This window comes from Lupinus angustifolius, chromosome LG06 (assembly GCF_001865875.1).
Source record: "Lupinus angustifolius cultivar Tanjil chromosome LG06, LupAngTanjil_v1.0, whole genome shotgun sequence".
In the NCBI taxonomy this organism is placed as follows: domain Eukaryota; kingdom Viridiplantae; phylum Streptophyta; class Magnoliopsida; order Fabales; family Fabaceae; genus Lupinus; species Lupinus angustifolius.
Genome location: NC_032014.1, coordinates 10,114,588 through 10,131,224, shown reverse-complemented (window position 1 = coordinate 10,131,224; position 16,637 = coordinate 10,114,588). Strand labels below are relative to the sequence as shown.

The 16,637-nt window shown below is 29.0% G+C and overlaps 2 protein-coding genes across 3 annotated transcripts; both read right to left on the bottom strand.

Moving 5' to 3' along the window:
• Positions 357-5,127, bottom strand: LOC109349740 (ubiquitin-conjugating enzyme E2 variant 1B-like). Of its 2 annotated transcripts, XM_019590675.1 has the most exons (6): positions 5,045-5,127; positions 4,978-5,012; positions 2,530-2,669; positions 1,849-1,974; positions 1,648-1,774; positions 357-610 (listed from the first exon to the last, which is right to left on the bottom strand). In XM_019590675.1, exons 2-6 carry the CDS (start codon positions 5,003-5,005, stop codon positions 552-554), a joined length of 480 nt encoding a protein of 159 aa, XP_019446220.1. In that variant the 5' UTR covers positions 5,006-5,012; positions 5,045-5,127; the 3' UTR covers positions 357-551. The 2 variants fall into 2 exon arrangements, with proteins under 2 accessions (XP_019446220.1, XP_019446219.1); XM_019590674.1 differs by having other exon boundaries at positions 4,978-5,092.
• Positions 8,124-10,110, bottom strand: LOC109349739 (nudix hydrolase 17, mitochondrial-like). Its single transcript, XM_019590673.1, has 4 exons — positions 9,929-10,110; positions 9,057-9,246; positions 8,597-8,725; positions 8,124-8,480 (listed from the first exon to the last, which is right to left on the bottom strand). The coding sequence occupies exons 1-4, from the start codon at positions 10,000-10,002 to the stop codon at positions 8,364-8,366; spliced, it is 510 nt and encodes a 169-aa protein (XP_019446218.1). The 5' UTR covers positions 10,003-10,110; the 3' UTR covers positions 8,124-8,363.

Sequence of the window (16,637 nt, the reverse complement as noted above, 5' to 3'; positions counted from 1 at the left end):
CAGTGCAACCAAAATCATCATGCATTGTATCACATTTCAAGGCTCAAGGTCACATGAGGCACCAATCCTGCCTCAGTGACCTTGGAAAACCATGATACCATGCATTGTCTGATGTTAGGTAATAATAAGGTAACACTGCACAATATTTTCGTAAAACAATAAAATTGATTTCATCAACAAAATATAATGAAGTGTAAGGTCCTATTTACCATGCATGTTCTAAATCAAAGGTCTAATTTCTTTTCTTGTAATTCATCCCATAATAATACCGTCTTCAGCAGTGATATAATCTAACCAATTAATTGGCACAAAAAAAGACAGTAAATGCACCATTTAACTTTTAGAAACAGAGTTGGTAAACAATCCAAGTCAGTAGATGCACCATACTTTCATTAAATGATCAAAAAAGGAAAAGGTTCCCGCTGCCAAATTAAAGTCTGCAGTAAAGGCAGTTTCGACATAATTCGAAATAAAATTTGCATTAACCCGTGAACTGGGATGCTCTATTGAATATAATTATTTACATTATTATTCTTGGATTCTCACCAGAATTACACAATACAACATCTCAGCACCAGCCCCTTCTGGTCAATCCTGCCTTCTTCATTGCCTAAAAGTCATAAACACAATCAGTCAGCTTCACCATACAGGTTTCTTAGCAGTATTGTAAATCTTCTAAGTTCTAAAAACTGATATACTAGTTCCAACAATGTTACATCAAAGTATCAAAAAGGTCATAATCTACTCAGCACATGCTAAAAGATAGGAGTTTAAATTTGATCCACAGTCAGTGCATAGTGCTTTGCAGTTTGCACAATGGCTGAATGACATGTCGGCATTTAGAACATTATAAGAAAAAGTTTGACTTCCTAGACAGTTGTTAAGGTAGTCAAACTCCTTTAATAATCTGGCAATGCATGATTGGATGGTAGTACAAAGAAATATTATATATATAGTGGACCAAAATTGCACATACACAGTTGAAATTCAAAAAAATTGTTATGTAATATCATAAAAAAGGATATATTGTTTAGTAAATTAAGTAAATATAGAGAGGATTCATAGTAGGCACTAAATTTGGAATTGGTCTTCTTAAATAGAATTTAAATATACTCGACAAAGATTCAAGTCTTTCAGTATCAAGTTCTGGGATTAGCCACAAATGCAGTGCACAGTCTTACAAAGCAAGTTATCTAGAAACGAAATCAACTAGTATCACTACTTGCTCAAAGAACAATCCGTCAGAAAATTCTTAGAACTATTATATGAGGTTAAATGAAGAACAGATCAGAAGTGTAATTCAGTACATTTTCTTCAAGTTTTCAGAAACTTCATTTCGAAAACATGGTAAGCTCAACAGTATAATACCCTCGATAATCTATGAAAAATAACTTTCAATCATTTAACCAACAGATGCAGCAATTTCACATCAAAAGAGGGAGTAATCTATCACAATATATGACCATCTTTAGCCACAGGTTTGGTCTTTGGACAGTGATGGAAGCAACAATTCTTATGGTATCACAAATGACAAATTGATGACATGGTCCACATTACAGAAGCTACTAATTTACAAAAGACATTGAACTTGTGCATATAGCAATTGATAAATTGAGATAAAAAAACTAGCAACAATCAGAAACAAACCTTCGAGAGGCTGAGCTAGCTTCCGGTTTTGTGGAGACGTCATTTCTTTCTTCAATTGCATCAAAATGTCTTCCATTGTACACTCTCTTTTCCAATTAGCAAGCATGGGGAACAAATGTGGATCAACCTGGTAATTTAGTTATTTATAAGTTCTATTTCAATCACAACAGTGTACGGAACCTTGGCCAAAATGTTACCTACCATTCCAGTTTCTTGGTTGACACAAGTCATGTTAATCCTTGTTTGAAATCTAACAGATGGCGGATTGTTAGGATAATCCTGGCCACAAAACAATTTCAACTGGTAGATACGCCCTTCATGAACAGTCTGGTAAAATAATTCACTAAATCATTATATTGTTACACATATTTTACTTGGCAACTAAAATGTGCCACAACATTAAATGCATTGAGGTAAGGCACAACAACAAAAACTAATGGGCATAAAAGTATTTCAGATAATAATGGGATACAGTAACAGAAAAGAGAATGTGGACTTCAATTACTTAGAAATATTTAGTTATTTTAAACCATGTTTTCTCTGAACAGCTTGATGCCATAAGAAAGTAGAGTCCAGATGAAAGCACCATAATATCCCCATAACCATTGAATTGACAACTAAATATTCTAGGATACCAGACCCCAATACCCAAACGCCTTTCATGCTAAATGAAATATAACCTATTCCCAAATAAATGAGGCAAGCAAACACCAAAGTTTACTAACATAAGTTGGCAAGGATGATGTGTATTGATAAACAAAATAAACAAGCAAAAGAGAGAGCCATAGATATCTTACAGAATAAAATAAATTCAGAAACTCTGAAAAGAGGTTTTTATTGCATCAAATGTAACAGAATTTTGGCAAAGAACAGAGAGCTTACACCAGGAGGCCCAATAATAGTACCAGTCCACGACTGCATGTATACATCATCAGCATCATCCATTCCATAGCTAACAGTTCCATCTCCAATTCCCTTCTCACCTCTCTCAAGCTCTTCCAATAATCTGAAACTCCTAGGGACTGCATAGACAGACCCATAATATTTAAAAAGAAACTTCAAACTACAAATCCACATTTTATTAAAGAAAAAGGTTGCAATAACTGGTGAACATGGTCATTAATAAATTACATTTACAAATACGTTGAAATAAAAAAAAAGGGAATATGCAAACCACACTGCAAAGGCTTGTAAACTTTAGTAAATTGCAGAAAGTTGAAGAATTGATAGAGAGAAAAGACGAGAGAGAAAAGGAAGTGGTAACTGCCACTCCTTGATATTATTTCAGATTATGAGAATTGATGCAATGAATGAGAAGTGCATCTCTATTTATAGATGATGCCAAGCTTCTCTTACAAGTCTAAGAGGTAGTTTTAGTAACTACCTTACTAACTAATCTAATCAACAAAATCTTAATTAATACAAGTGAATAGAAAGCTATTCACTAATAAGACTTTACACTTTTGGTCACCCTTTAAGTTCATTGATCATATAATCTTCTCAAGGTCTCTATTCACATATCCAATTATCAATTATAACTAATAAAAAGTGAATGACTTAACTAGTGGTTCCAGATGCTGGCAACTGATCTATTGGCTGAATATCAGCACAATTAATTTGGCCAAACAGATCTCAGCTCAAAAGTAACTAGCTTAATTCAGCTCATTTATAATTGAGCTCAATTAGCATGCCCTGCTCTAGTCTATTGTTCCTTCAAGACCAATAGAAGAATGGACCAAATTCAAAAAAGTGAAAATACTAAATCCTAAGTAAGTAATTCAATCATTATGAGGGCTGATACCTGGGCTACAAGCCTACAATATCATCTTAAAAAACAAATAAAACCATGCATTATGTCTTCTTGTTTTTCAGCCAGCACCGCCAGCGCCAGTGCCTCTTTTCCATGCTTCTTTCATTGCTACAACTTTCCTCGTCGTGCACCCTTATCCCCTCCTCCCTCCGTCTTTGCAACTGTGTGGTCGCTATGAAGGGGCTACAAGAAACAATTTCTTCATGGTTCCACAACTCAATGTGTTCCTTTCTCTCTTTTTCGAATAGAAATCTTTCATCCAGTTTCCTTCAAGAAGATGGTTGCCAACTTTCGTGATCTAGACCACATTCCACTTCCAGATTACAAAAGTACGACAAACTAGTAGTTGCAAATTGGTATGCAGGAAGAGGCAGGTAAGGAAAATTTGGTAATTGTGATGCAAAGTGCAAATGTGATGAAGGGGGGGAAGGGAAGGAAAGAGTTCTAAGAAATAGGAATCCCCAATCACAAATCCTCCCAAAATCAAAGGCATGAGAAATTCCCCAGCATAGGATGAAAGGAGGGGTTACAAAATGAACTTCAAGGAATTCACATGAGTAGCATTGACCCCAAGTTTGACATATCACCCATCCTGATGTAGTTTATAATAATCATTATGACCAAAATGACTCCAAAATGAAGAACTAGAACCCATAATGAATACAGAAATATTTATGTACACCAGATTCCAAGGCTAACCTAATCCACCTTCCTATACATGCCAAATAAGTTACACCAAATGCGCTAATCTCCTATTCCACATCCCAGCATAACTGGAGATAACGAGTTTGTAATCATAACATCAACTCCATCCACTTTTACCTAATTTTACTCCTGCTCTTTCATTTTATATGTAATTAAACTATTTTCTAACCTTGCACACAAATGTGAGCCACAATTCAAGGAATCGTGACAAAGTCAATGGGATGATTGAATGGATAAGACAGCAATGAAGCAACTAGCAAGATGCAGTTAAATATGTGTGCGTGGAATATGCCAAAGCATAAAGCCTCATATTTCCACACCAAGATAACTACATACGAACAAGAAGATGTGCCTAAAATTTAAAATCTTCGCAAAATGCAAGCAATAACCCCATTTTCGGCCAATGAAACAGTGAGGGTAAACAAAAACACAACCAAATACATAGTTACCATTACATGTTCTTCAAATTAAAAGCTCTCCTCCTTCCTATATTACATGGTCAATTTTTCATTTTTGGATATGCATCAGAATAAACGCCAACAGTTGAATGGTAAAGACCATATTCCACAGAGTCAAAGGTCCAACCAAATGCAAAGTAATCATATAAAGAAATAAATCATAACACATACGCAACAGAATCAAATTCACCCAATTCCAAACAAATAGACTGAAATTAGAAATTCTAACACACACATATAAAAACATAAAAAGCTTCACGCTTTGAAATCAATAAAAATTTGGGATAAAATGTTAAGAATTGACAATTAAAAAAAGGAGAATCAGGAGGAGAAAGGAGAAGATGGTTGAATACTGACCAACAACGGTGGATCCTTCAGAACCCATTCAGATTGGGTGAATCGAAAGATGAAGAAGGAGCGTGTTAGGGTTTTGGAATTGTAGAGAGAGAAAGTCACAAAAAGGTAGAGAGAGGGAGAGAGCGTGGTGAAGTGAAGAGTCAAAGTGATGATTGCTATTTCTGCAAAAAGTGGAAGGTCAGTTGCACGTAATCTTATATCTTATATTAAAGGAAGTAAATGATTTTAATTTCCAATATTGTTAGAAAGAATACTTATACATAAAAAAGAAATTAATAAATAAAAGTAAGATAATATTTTTAATAATACAAAAAATACTAGTAAATATTACTTAAGTTTAATCCAATAATGGATTATTACTCAATTGAAAAATGTATTTTCCCAATTTAGTTATTAGTATTAAAATTGTCAACCCAACCCAGAATAACACATCAATCATGAATCCAATAAAATTGAATAGAGGAGGATATCTATATTTATATTTATACTATTAATAAAGGGAAAACACAAAATAACTACTTAACATGGTGTAATTTGTGTTTTCCTATTTTTCCCTCAATATCTTTTTATTTCTACCAAAAAAACCATATAATATTATTTTCTTATTTTATCCTTATTATCTTCTTATTTTAAAAGTGTATTTAAAAAATTGAATATTAGACCAATTGAATAAATTCAACCGTAAATTTAGCGTAAAAAATTATATTTGAGATTCTAAAATACAAATTATACATTACAAACGATAGGAAAGCAGGTTGACAGGCACGACAGTGCATGTCAACACGCTAGTGTTTATAAAACTACAAATGTCTCCCCAATGGACATATCTCATAAAAACATATATTTTTGTGTGAAATGAAATTTAGTAATATATGATTATATAACTAATATACAAGCGATAATTAATGAGTTATTCAATCTTATTGGATTAGTGATTGATTTTAATATTAATAATTAGATTGGTGACATATATTTTCAACCAACCAAATAGAGTAACATATGCTATAAAATAGCAAATAGTTCCCCAATGTATGATATTGAAATTTAGTAATATATGGTTATATGATTAGGTAAACTTTATCCTTACCCTTATCCATATACAATGCAAATTTCAAAGTGTTAATCAATTTTATTGGATTAATGATCAATGTGTTATTCCATTGGGCTGACAATTGATTTTAATACTAATAATTAAATTGATAAAATATATTTTTCAAGCGGTCAAATAAAGTATTACATGCTTATAAAACAATAAATATTTCCCCAATGGATATATTTGAAAAAAACATATTTTTCTGTCTAACCAAATTTTGTAATATATGATTAGGTAAAGTCTATACTCATCAATATACAAGCGACAATCAAGGTGTTATTTAATTTTATTGGATTAACAATTGATATGTATTATTTTACTGGATTGACGATTGCTTTAAATACTAACAATTAAAGGAGAAAATATATTTTTCAACCAATCAATTAGAGTACCATATGCTTATAAAACAATAAATATTTCCCTAATGGATATATTTGGAAAAAATATATATTTTTGTGTGAAACGAAATTTAGTAATATATGATTAAGTAAAGCTTATCCTCATGGATATACAAGCTACAATCATTGTGTTATTCAATTTTATTTGTTGGATTGGCAACTAATATGTGTTATTTTATTGGATTGACAATTAATTTTAATATTATAATTAAATTGAGAAAATATATTTTCAACCAGTAGAGGAGGTAATTTTTGCTATTCAACTTCACTCTTGGAATATTATCTCTGCTCGTTTCTCTCCTTTCCCTTTCTCGGTCATGGATTAGGTGTGGATCCCTTCAAATTGTTTGAATTGGTGTGTGTAATTTTGTTGTGGATAGAAGCACTACTTGTTCTCCTAATGTTTTTCTTTTAATATAATATATTGCTGATAAAAAAAAAAAAAAAAAGTAAGTAGCATATGCTAATAAAATAGCAAATATTCCCCATAGATGGTATGTGAAGAAAAAAATCGAATTGGAATTTAGTAGTAATATATGCTTATATGATTAGGTAAAGTTTATCCTTATCTTATCAATATATAATGCAACAATGAATGTGTTATTCGATTTTATTGAATTGATGATTTATATGTTATTTTATTGGGTTGACAATCGATTTTAATATTAATAAATAAATTGAAAATATATATTTTTCAATTAATCAAATAGAATAAGTTAAGCTTATAAAACAATAAATTAACTAATAGATGATATTTGAAAAAACATGTGAATTGAAATTTAGTAATATATGCTTATATGATTAATTATGTAAAGTTTATCCTTACCCTATTCAATATAGAATGCCATAATCAATCTGACATGGTCTAAGTATAAGTGATTTGGTTCCTGAATACAATATCTAGATTCATATACATGTATATTAAGTCACTTGCCAATCAAGCTAAAGAATACTCGTTAAAACAAAAAAAATACACGATGTTAGGTTTTTTTGTTAGCTGGCTAGTTGCATTTAGAAGGTGTTTATTGTTTGGTTTGGATTAGTTTTGAGATAAAAAATTATATTTTTTTAATATGAAAGTTATTTTTGATTTGATTAAAATATCAATTTCTATCCAACACAAAATTACTTGTATAAGTTTAGTTTATTTTTATTTACTCTTTCCTATTTATATATTATAGAAAGTATATACGTTCAACAGTGTAAAACTGTAATAAGTTGATATATTTTAATAATTAGATTAAATAAATAGTATGGTTATTCTATTATATAGATAATCTATCATAAAATAATGAAAGGATAATAAAATTCAAATTTGTAAGTTAAGCATTCAATATCTCTATTGAACCTAATTTAAAGATGAGATTGGTTAAACTATTTTCTCATACTGGTATACATTTAATGAATTGAGATTTTGATTCACTTTTTATTTTTTCTAACTAACTATGGATGGATAGACGGATAAACACTTTATTATTTAAATTGGAATTTATTTTAGAGTATAATTTATAAAGAGACATATTTACATGTCATATTTAAAAATAAATGAGTTTTTTAGTGTTATCCGGAATAATTATTTAAGATTAAATTTTAATTAAAAATAAATTTGTGATATGTTTTGTTGGTTATATTTAAATGTTAGATACTTCATTATATAAGAGCATTTTATTGCTTGATCTGATTTAGGGAGTACACATGTATATAAGAGCATTTTATTGAAGTTGCATAAAAATTACAAGTCTATATCTACAATCCTATTTCTCTCCCTAATAACCTAGTTAATCCTCTAGCAACAGCCTTCACCTTTTGTATAAAAATACAAAGAAAATTTGACAATGTAGTAACTGTAGATTTAACTTGCAAAATTTATTCTTCAAAAATTAAAGTTAAAGATATCAATTTATGCTAATATCTTTCCATTGTTGAGGAGACCTTAGTCGTTTAACCAATATATCTAATGCTTCCTTCATCCACCAATGATGACAAGCTTCTCTGGCTTGAGCAACAGTCATCTACAAAAAATGACCACAAAGAAAAAATTAGAAAAATATGTAAGTATACATGCACATTTTAATAGTAATAAACATGCACAAATTGAAAGAAAAAAAAGAGTAGAGTCTAAACATACCCATATTCTTAACCTCAGATTTTTCTCTGGCCATAGATCAAGTTGCTCCTTGACAAACAAGGGAAACATGTACCCTTCATAGTATATGCCATGTCTTTTGCTAATGAAATTCCATTGACCTAATGTATGCTGCCATATGAATAGCAAAAGTATATTTCAATATTACATTGTAGCCAAAATAATTTACCTAAAAGGAAAAAAAAAGAACTGAAAAAATAAGAGTGAGGTGCTTATTGTATAATATATATATATATATATATATATATCCAATTATAGTATAGTATAATATTTATGTACTATCAGTGTAAATGTTTATATATTTAGTATATCATTCATCATTCATTCGTATTACTTTTATTTAAGAGTCAGTAATAATTAAAAATGGACGGTGAATAATACAATGACATTGTAAAAAATTGTTACACCGTAAATGCATATATATTTTTATGTTATATTATACCTCAACAATTCCTATGACTCCTGCTTCTTCAAGGGACTCCCTAGAAGCTGCTTCTTCTAAGGTTTCATCAAGTTCCCATCCTCCCTTTGGAAACATCAATGTTTGACATTTCTGTGAACTAACCACTAGTACTTCCAATTCGTTGCTCATATTACCATCCATGTCTTCTTTATATCTATAAGGTATGCATCTATAAAAGCACACATTATAACAACCGAGTCAATAAATGAAACCAATAATCAAATATATATATGCAAATATGATGAAGGTATTGAAGCTTAATTAAATGTTAAGAGTCATCAATTAGTTTCTACTATATTATGAATATAATTAAGAGTACCTTCATTATAACTTTCTTATTATGTGAGTTCTAGCGTATTACTTCATCTTTTATACTATAGAATTCAAGCAATTCTCAATTATAATTATACAATACTTAATTAAAAAATCATGGAATATGCCCAACAAGTAACCTCTTAAAATATATATATATGTGTGTGATTAACATTTAATTTTATATCAACTTAAATATTGAAGTGAGTCATATGATAATTTACTTGTGCATCAATTGCGTGCAATTATTATATACTCATTGGTAAATTTTTCTCTCTCTATTCATGCAACTCTAAAACAAGAGTTACATATACCACTATGTGCAAGATACTCAAAGAAGTTCAATGAAATCTATGCCTAAACAAAATATCCAAAACTATATAAAAAATAACGCCACCAGGCACCTACCAACTTCAATTGAAAATTAACACACGTGAAAATTTTAGTCAACATAAAACACTCCACAAAACAAAGCAACTATATACCAAAAAAGCAATATCAAGTAAAAAAAAAAAGACTTTGAAAATAAATAAACTAACCCTACAACTTGGCGACCACCCTTGTTGTTGTATCTCTGCAACTCCCTTCCTGAACGAGATACCAAGCAAGCCATCTTTGAAAGACTAGATTTTCACTCACAGCACAGACAAAGTTAAAGGAAAAGCAAACAAAACCAACAAAGTAGACAAGAATATAGAAGAGGGTTTAGCTATTAATGATTAATATGATTATGATCTTTATGTGAGTGGTATGAGATGTAAAAGAATGAAGGGTGGAGAGAAAGAGTGACCAAAAGGAAGTTATATATAGAAAAGGTTCAGAATATTGGATGCTATAAGCAACTTAACACAAGTCACACGCGTATTTGTCGCCTTCCCAGACATTTCTGATCTATCTCACAAATTGGAACATAGAATATATAGAATACAGTAATGAAAAGAGAAGCTAAGATATATAGATAGAATATAGAATATAATAATGAAAAGTGAGGCTAAGATATAATACGTACATATATATGTGGAATATAGAATATGATAATGAAAAGAGGTTAAGATGTCTTATTCCGCTAACAATCTAATTTTCACCATTATTTGCATTGGCTTGTTAAGTCAACAATAATTAATCACAGAGCTGGTGATTAGTCTATGATAAGCTGAATTAAAAAGAATATTAGTAGTAATAGTGTGGTTTGTTTTTTCTTTTGCCCACGGAGTCTCCACAATATATTTAGTCTACACCGGCCTATGAATAATGATCTTCATGCTGATTATGGACAAAAAGAACACGTATGAGCCCTTCATTTTACATATCATGGCCTCTTATTCTACTTCATGACAGATTTTTTATTAGCATAAATTGCATAATGATAAAAATGAAGCTAGGTTGAATTTAAGTTCATGCAAATTACTCAAACCTCTTATATATCAGTTATGAATAAGCTCATTAATTTCATGTTATATATCAATAGGTTGCACAAAAGAAAAAGTTGGATGTTTGCTTGAGGATTATATATATATATATATATTGGAAATGCAAAACAAGTTTACGTGTGTGCAATGTAGAATGGAAGATAGGAGAGTTGAGGGTGTCATCGTGATAAACCTTGAAGTTATAGAGTATAATTTCCCCTGAAAGATCATATAAATTTTAGGTGATTAACATAAAATTAACTGTATATTTCAGTTCAAGAAGATATATTTATTGTATTTCAAGAACTTGCAACGATTTATTTAGAGGAAGAGCTTGTTTGATTTAAATTGGAAGTGACTTGCATTAGTTTCACTTATTGAAATATTAAATAAATGCATAGAGTTATAAATAAATAGTTTATAGGAAAACATATGTAAGAGATATATAGGTGATTGAATAAACATAATTTATATATCTCAACTTTACCCTTACTATTATATATGCAAAATATGCTTAAATAATATTTAGGTAGTTGAACATGTATAATTTATTTTAATTTCATTTATATACTTAAATGGTGGTAATTGAATGATAATATAATATCTTCAATTTTGTAATATTATAATGAAAATAATTTTACAAAAAATGACTCAAGAGGTTATATATGATTACTTTATGTTACTTTTAAAATGGAGAACATATTATGGTATTTGAAACACTAAAAAACCAAACAACTTAACATTTTTAGTCCTATTTTCCATCTAAGAAAATTGTTCCATGTTCATTTTGATATATCATATTTTTGAATAAGTATCATAATACAATCAAATCAAATATTAAAGGCTTATTCTTTTTTAGAAGATACTTCTTTTATAATAATTCATATCATATAGAGATTTTACAATCAATTCCAAACATAGCCAAAATTATAATATCATATATAATTAAACTTTCAAACAGAATTATAATATTGTTTATACTCAAAATAAATGATATGATATAATTATCTAAAATGAAATATATAAAAATTAAATATTATAAAAATAACATCATTTAAAAGCAATTACATGTTACATCAGAATGATTTAAAAGAGCCACTCAACCTGTGTTCAAATAATGTATAAAAGAGAAGAAAAAATTCTGTATCTATACTATATATAAAGCCAAAACATATTATAACTATCTACATGACATAATTTTCACCTACTTATTTTATTCTTACAAATAATAATTACTACTATATTTTTCCGTATAATAAAAAATATAAATGGGGTTAAAGGAAATTACGTCCACTAAATATATCGAACTATTGATGCAGTTTTTAATAATATTAGAATTTATTTTTATATTTTATCAAAAAATTATAATATTATGTACAAAAAAATATGATATAATTCTCTAAACTAGAATATATAAAATTAATTGCTAAATACTAAAAAGTAAGAATGCGGGTCGGCAGACACAAAGTGACTGTCGACATGCTAGTTATATATAAAGTCAAAACATGGTGTAACTTTTACCATCGTATAATTTTTACTTCTTGTTTCGCCCTTAATATTTTTTTAATTTTTACAAAAAACATATAACCCTAAATAATCACCACCAACCTACTAATTAACCATATCTCTTACCTTAAAGTGAATATTATCATAAATACAAAAAATTTATAATATAAAGTATACAAAATACAACAAAATATATTCTAATTTTAAAAATGAAATATATAAAAAATTGAAAACTTAGTATTATTATGCAATATTAATGGCAGACAAATTGTGTGCACACACTAGTATCAAATAAACTCAAATCATTTTTTTTCTCTTCTCGTAAGCAAATTCAAAATGATCGATCTGGACAAATGTGAATCCTTTAATTTGTATAATATAATAATATCTGACTAAGACTGAGTACCCAGTATAGTTTTCAGACACATGTTTTACATGTGCCTGAATTGTGAATATCATGTTTCAAAAACTAAAATACGTGTGAACAAACTAAGATTCCGTAATATTTCGTGGCATTTTTTATAGTATATCTGAGTTGAATCATCAAAGTTAGTTGTCTATCAGGCATGTTATATATCATTTTATTTTGCTTCATGCAACTGCTAAAGCATTTTCCTAATACAACAATGTAATCTTTTTTTAAAAATTACTCCAATTTTTAAGATTTTGGGATTGAAATCGTTCATTCAACCTTGAGGTAAGTTCAATAATTAAGTATCTGTTTGCGTAGTTAAGATGATAAGTTGATAAATATTTTTAAGTATTTTGGTTGTGAAATATTTTTTTATTATAAATAAAATGATAAAGATGTATATTTTAATCTCTCTATTATTCAGAATTATTTCGTGGCATGAGACTTGATTCAGGCACATTTATATTATTGATTTTATAAATTATATATAAACTTATTTAAATAATCTATAGTTAAATTGTGTTAATGTATCTTAGGTCATTGATTTTAGAACACACACTTATTTTTCCCTTATTACACAAAATATAACTTGTTTGGAAAACACTTATGTTCATTCCCTAGCTAGTGAATCCGAAGGCAGTGGTATTTATTTTATTTTTCCTTTATTATTTCACCTCTCATGCAATACTTTCATACAATTTGATAGGCATTGTCACTCTAATTAGTTTGTCCATAATGTCAAAATTTACCACAAACAATTAATGATTATAACATTGAAGTTAAGTTCGTAAAGAATACATATTAACACGAGAATTACATATCTTGATCGATAGAGTGTTCATAATAAGCTATAAAGAACTTATGAAATTTTCATTTGATTATAAATACTTAAAATGAATATCATACCTTTAAAATAAAAAGAGAATAAAGTATCTTCTGGTATAAAAAGATAAATTATATCATCTAGTTATTAAAATCATGACATGTGTCATGTTTAATTATTTTTCTACAAAAATATTTTTAAAATTAGATAAAGTAGTACAAATGTTATATTTTTATAGGTTGTAGAAGATAAAATATTTCTTAGTATTGTGAGATATTCTCAAATAAAAAAACAGAAGTATTTACCAACTGGACCTGTTGAGTCATGTAAGCCCATCAGACTTATAAGCATGCCAAGATTGGGTCATGCATATTTTATAATTCGAATTAGGCTACTCTCACTATATGCGGAAACTCATGCAACCCAACATAGGACATGACAATACTTCTCAAGAACATACATTCTTATACTCACTAAGTACTAGAACTTGATACAAAGATGAATAGATATTGATGTATATATTGTATTTTGAAGTAGAGTTGATGTAAGTAAGGGTGAGCAGGATTCGATCCTACCCGTTTATCCAACTTAGCCCAATTGTGATTGAATCTGAATAGGGTTGGGTTTAGGGTCGGGTTCGAGATTAAAAATTAGATTCGATCAATATTTAGCCTGATCCACAGTTACTCATTCAACATGTTTGTAGGTGTTTATATTCAATTATGTACGGATTAATGACATCTTTTTGATCAAAATTATAATTGATTCTCTAATTGTTTTTATCATATATACATGATTAACCATATATGCACATATCATTTGATATCTCAAATTACATATCCATAATAAAAAAATTGAGAATAAATTATCTATAATGGATTTATATTATATTTAATCGAGTTTGGGGTTATGTTCTTGTTCATAGGCTGACCCAATCGATATTTAGGGTTAGGTTAACTTCAGATCTTGGACCAAGTCCAAGTTTAAAAAATGATCTAATCAATATTTAGGATCGCGTAAGGGACAAACATTATCTAGCTCATGCTTACCCATAAATGTAAGAGAGATGTCATCTTATCTAGGGACAAGGATCACATGTAGGGATGACAAAAAACTCGACCCATGGGTATCTGTGGAAATACCCGCAACGGATACCCGCAATAATAGCCTATAGGCGAGAGCGGGTTTTGTGATATCCACCCTACGGTACCCGCAAATTTATATATTTAGTTTTTAGTTCAATTTTAATATATATTTATTATTATTTTAAAATTATATATCATATACTTTATTATTATTTTATAATAAATTATACATACTTGACTATGATCATAAATTTATCATATAAATATCATATTATTCATGTAACAGTTATTTTTACATATTGATTATTACAAATTATATAAATATATAATTAAAATTAAAAACTCGTTGAGTACCCATAAGTACCCGTTACCTGCATGGGTACCCGCAAATATTGCAAGTTTGGGCACGAGAAAATACTGCCCGCATCTGCATGCGCCCGTTGTCATCCCTAATCGCATGTCTCATAATTTTCCTATCCACGTATCGCAAACCAATTAAACTTCACAAAATAATATTAAAATATTAATTTATGATTTTATAATTTTCCCTTATCTACTTATGCATTTGACATTTGAAGTTTATAAGTGTTAATGTTATAACTTATTGTTTTAGTTAAATGAACCAAAAAATAAAAGGAGGTTGTGTTTTTTTTAAAACGGAGATCGTAGTAGCTTTTGAAAGCTAGCTCATGGAAATTAAAGTTATTTGAGCTATTTTTAAAAGATTTTCAAACGCTATAAGATTTAAATTCATGTCTTATTTTTTTCCTTTGTTTCTTAACAAATAATCACTATTTTTCCTCGTAACCCAATAATATCACATATCCATTTAATATTTTAATACAATTGATAGATATGACATGTATACAAAAGTTAGATATAATGACAAATGATTCACCAATAATAAATTTTGTGAGGAATTGAACTCAACCATCTTACTAATTAAAAAGTGTTAAAAATAGGCACTCAATCATTACCCACAACTTATGTTAGAAATGTTAAAATTTAATCTGAATAAATAAACTACTTAAATTATAATTAAATGGTGGTTATACATGTGATTGAATTAAATGGTGGTTTTGTAGTTTTGGTCAAATATCAATGGCAAGTACTGTTGGACAGGAATGGTTACGTTATTGTTGGACTATTTGGGTCAACCGATTTTATCATTTACCCATTATTTGTTTTCCCTTTTCCTAAGTTCCTTCCTTTGACTGGTATTCTAAACCTAACTTCATGTTTATGAATCATTAACAAAACATTATTTGATGCATGCATGTTGCAATGGACCATACAATTTAAGGTAAGTCCTCCAAGTCACAAAAAACATTGGAGTCACACCGGCACTAATTTGGCAGCCTAAGATTCACTAGTTAGAAAATAGGACCAACTTTGGAAGAAAAAAAGAAAGAGATTCATCTCCTATGCTGTAGAGGAAGGTTATTATCTTTGCTCTTGATTTTAAAGTTAAAAATATCATATCATTATATTTAACTGATAAAAATGTCACATCATATTATTTATTTTTTACTTTTTTAATATACTTCACTTTCGAGTATTGAAGAGGATCTTCATCCTTAAAAAATTGATTTATTTGACCTAAAATTAGTCAGCGAATATAAAACAAATAAAGGAGAAAATTTTAAGCAAAGTGGGTGTGAATAGATCATAAAATATATCAAAATGAATTATACTTGGTTTGTTTCCATTGGCTCGGGTGGCTTACCCTAATTGTCTTTTTAGGTGCCATGTGCTTTGAAGAATTTTATGTAGTGCAAGCCATTTCTCTATTTAGAAAAGGGACATGTTAGTTGCCACACATTTTGTGAAGTGGGATCTTTCATTCACATTATGATTTAGGTTTCATTATCAAGTTTTTCATGGATATAGAAATATATAAATTTTCATATAAATCCTAGTTCATCACTTGAAGTTGGGTGATCTTTCTAATCTTATAGATGTGTGTCTTCCTTGATCAATTTAAAAAAGATAGTTTAAAATCTATATATTGTT

Coding starts and splice junctions, on each gene's coding strand:
- LOC109349740 (XM_019590675.1), bottom strand. CDS start 5,005: ATGGGTTCTGAAGGATCCACCGTTGTTG. Junction 1,975..2,529: donor CTATTATTGGGCCTCCTGGT/GTAAGCTCTCTG, acceptor TTATTTTACCAG/ACTGTTCATGAAGGGCGTAT. Junction 1,775..1,848: donor TCAACCAAGAAACTGGAATG/GTAGGTAACATT, acceptor CTAAATTACCAG/GTTGATCCACATTTGTTCCC.
- LOC109349739 (XM_019590673.1), bottom strand. CDS start 10,002: ATGGCTTGCTTGGTATCTCGTTCAGGAAGGGAGTTGCAGAGATACAAC. Junction 9,247..9,928: donor GGTGGTCGCCAAGTTGTAGG/GTTAGTTTATTT, acceptor GTGCTTTTATAG/ATGCATACCTTATAGATATA. Junction 8,726..9,056: donor GAGTCATAGGAATTGTTGAG/GTATAATATAAC, acceptor TTCATATGGCAG/CATACATTAGGTCAATGGAA.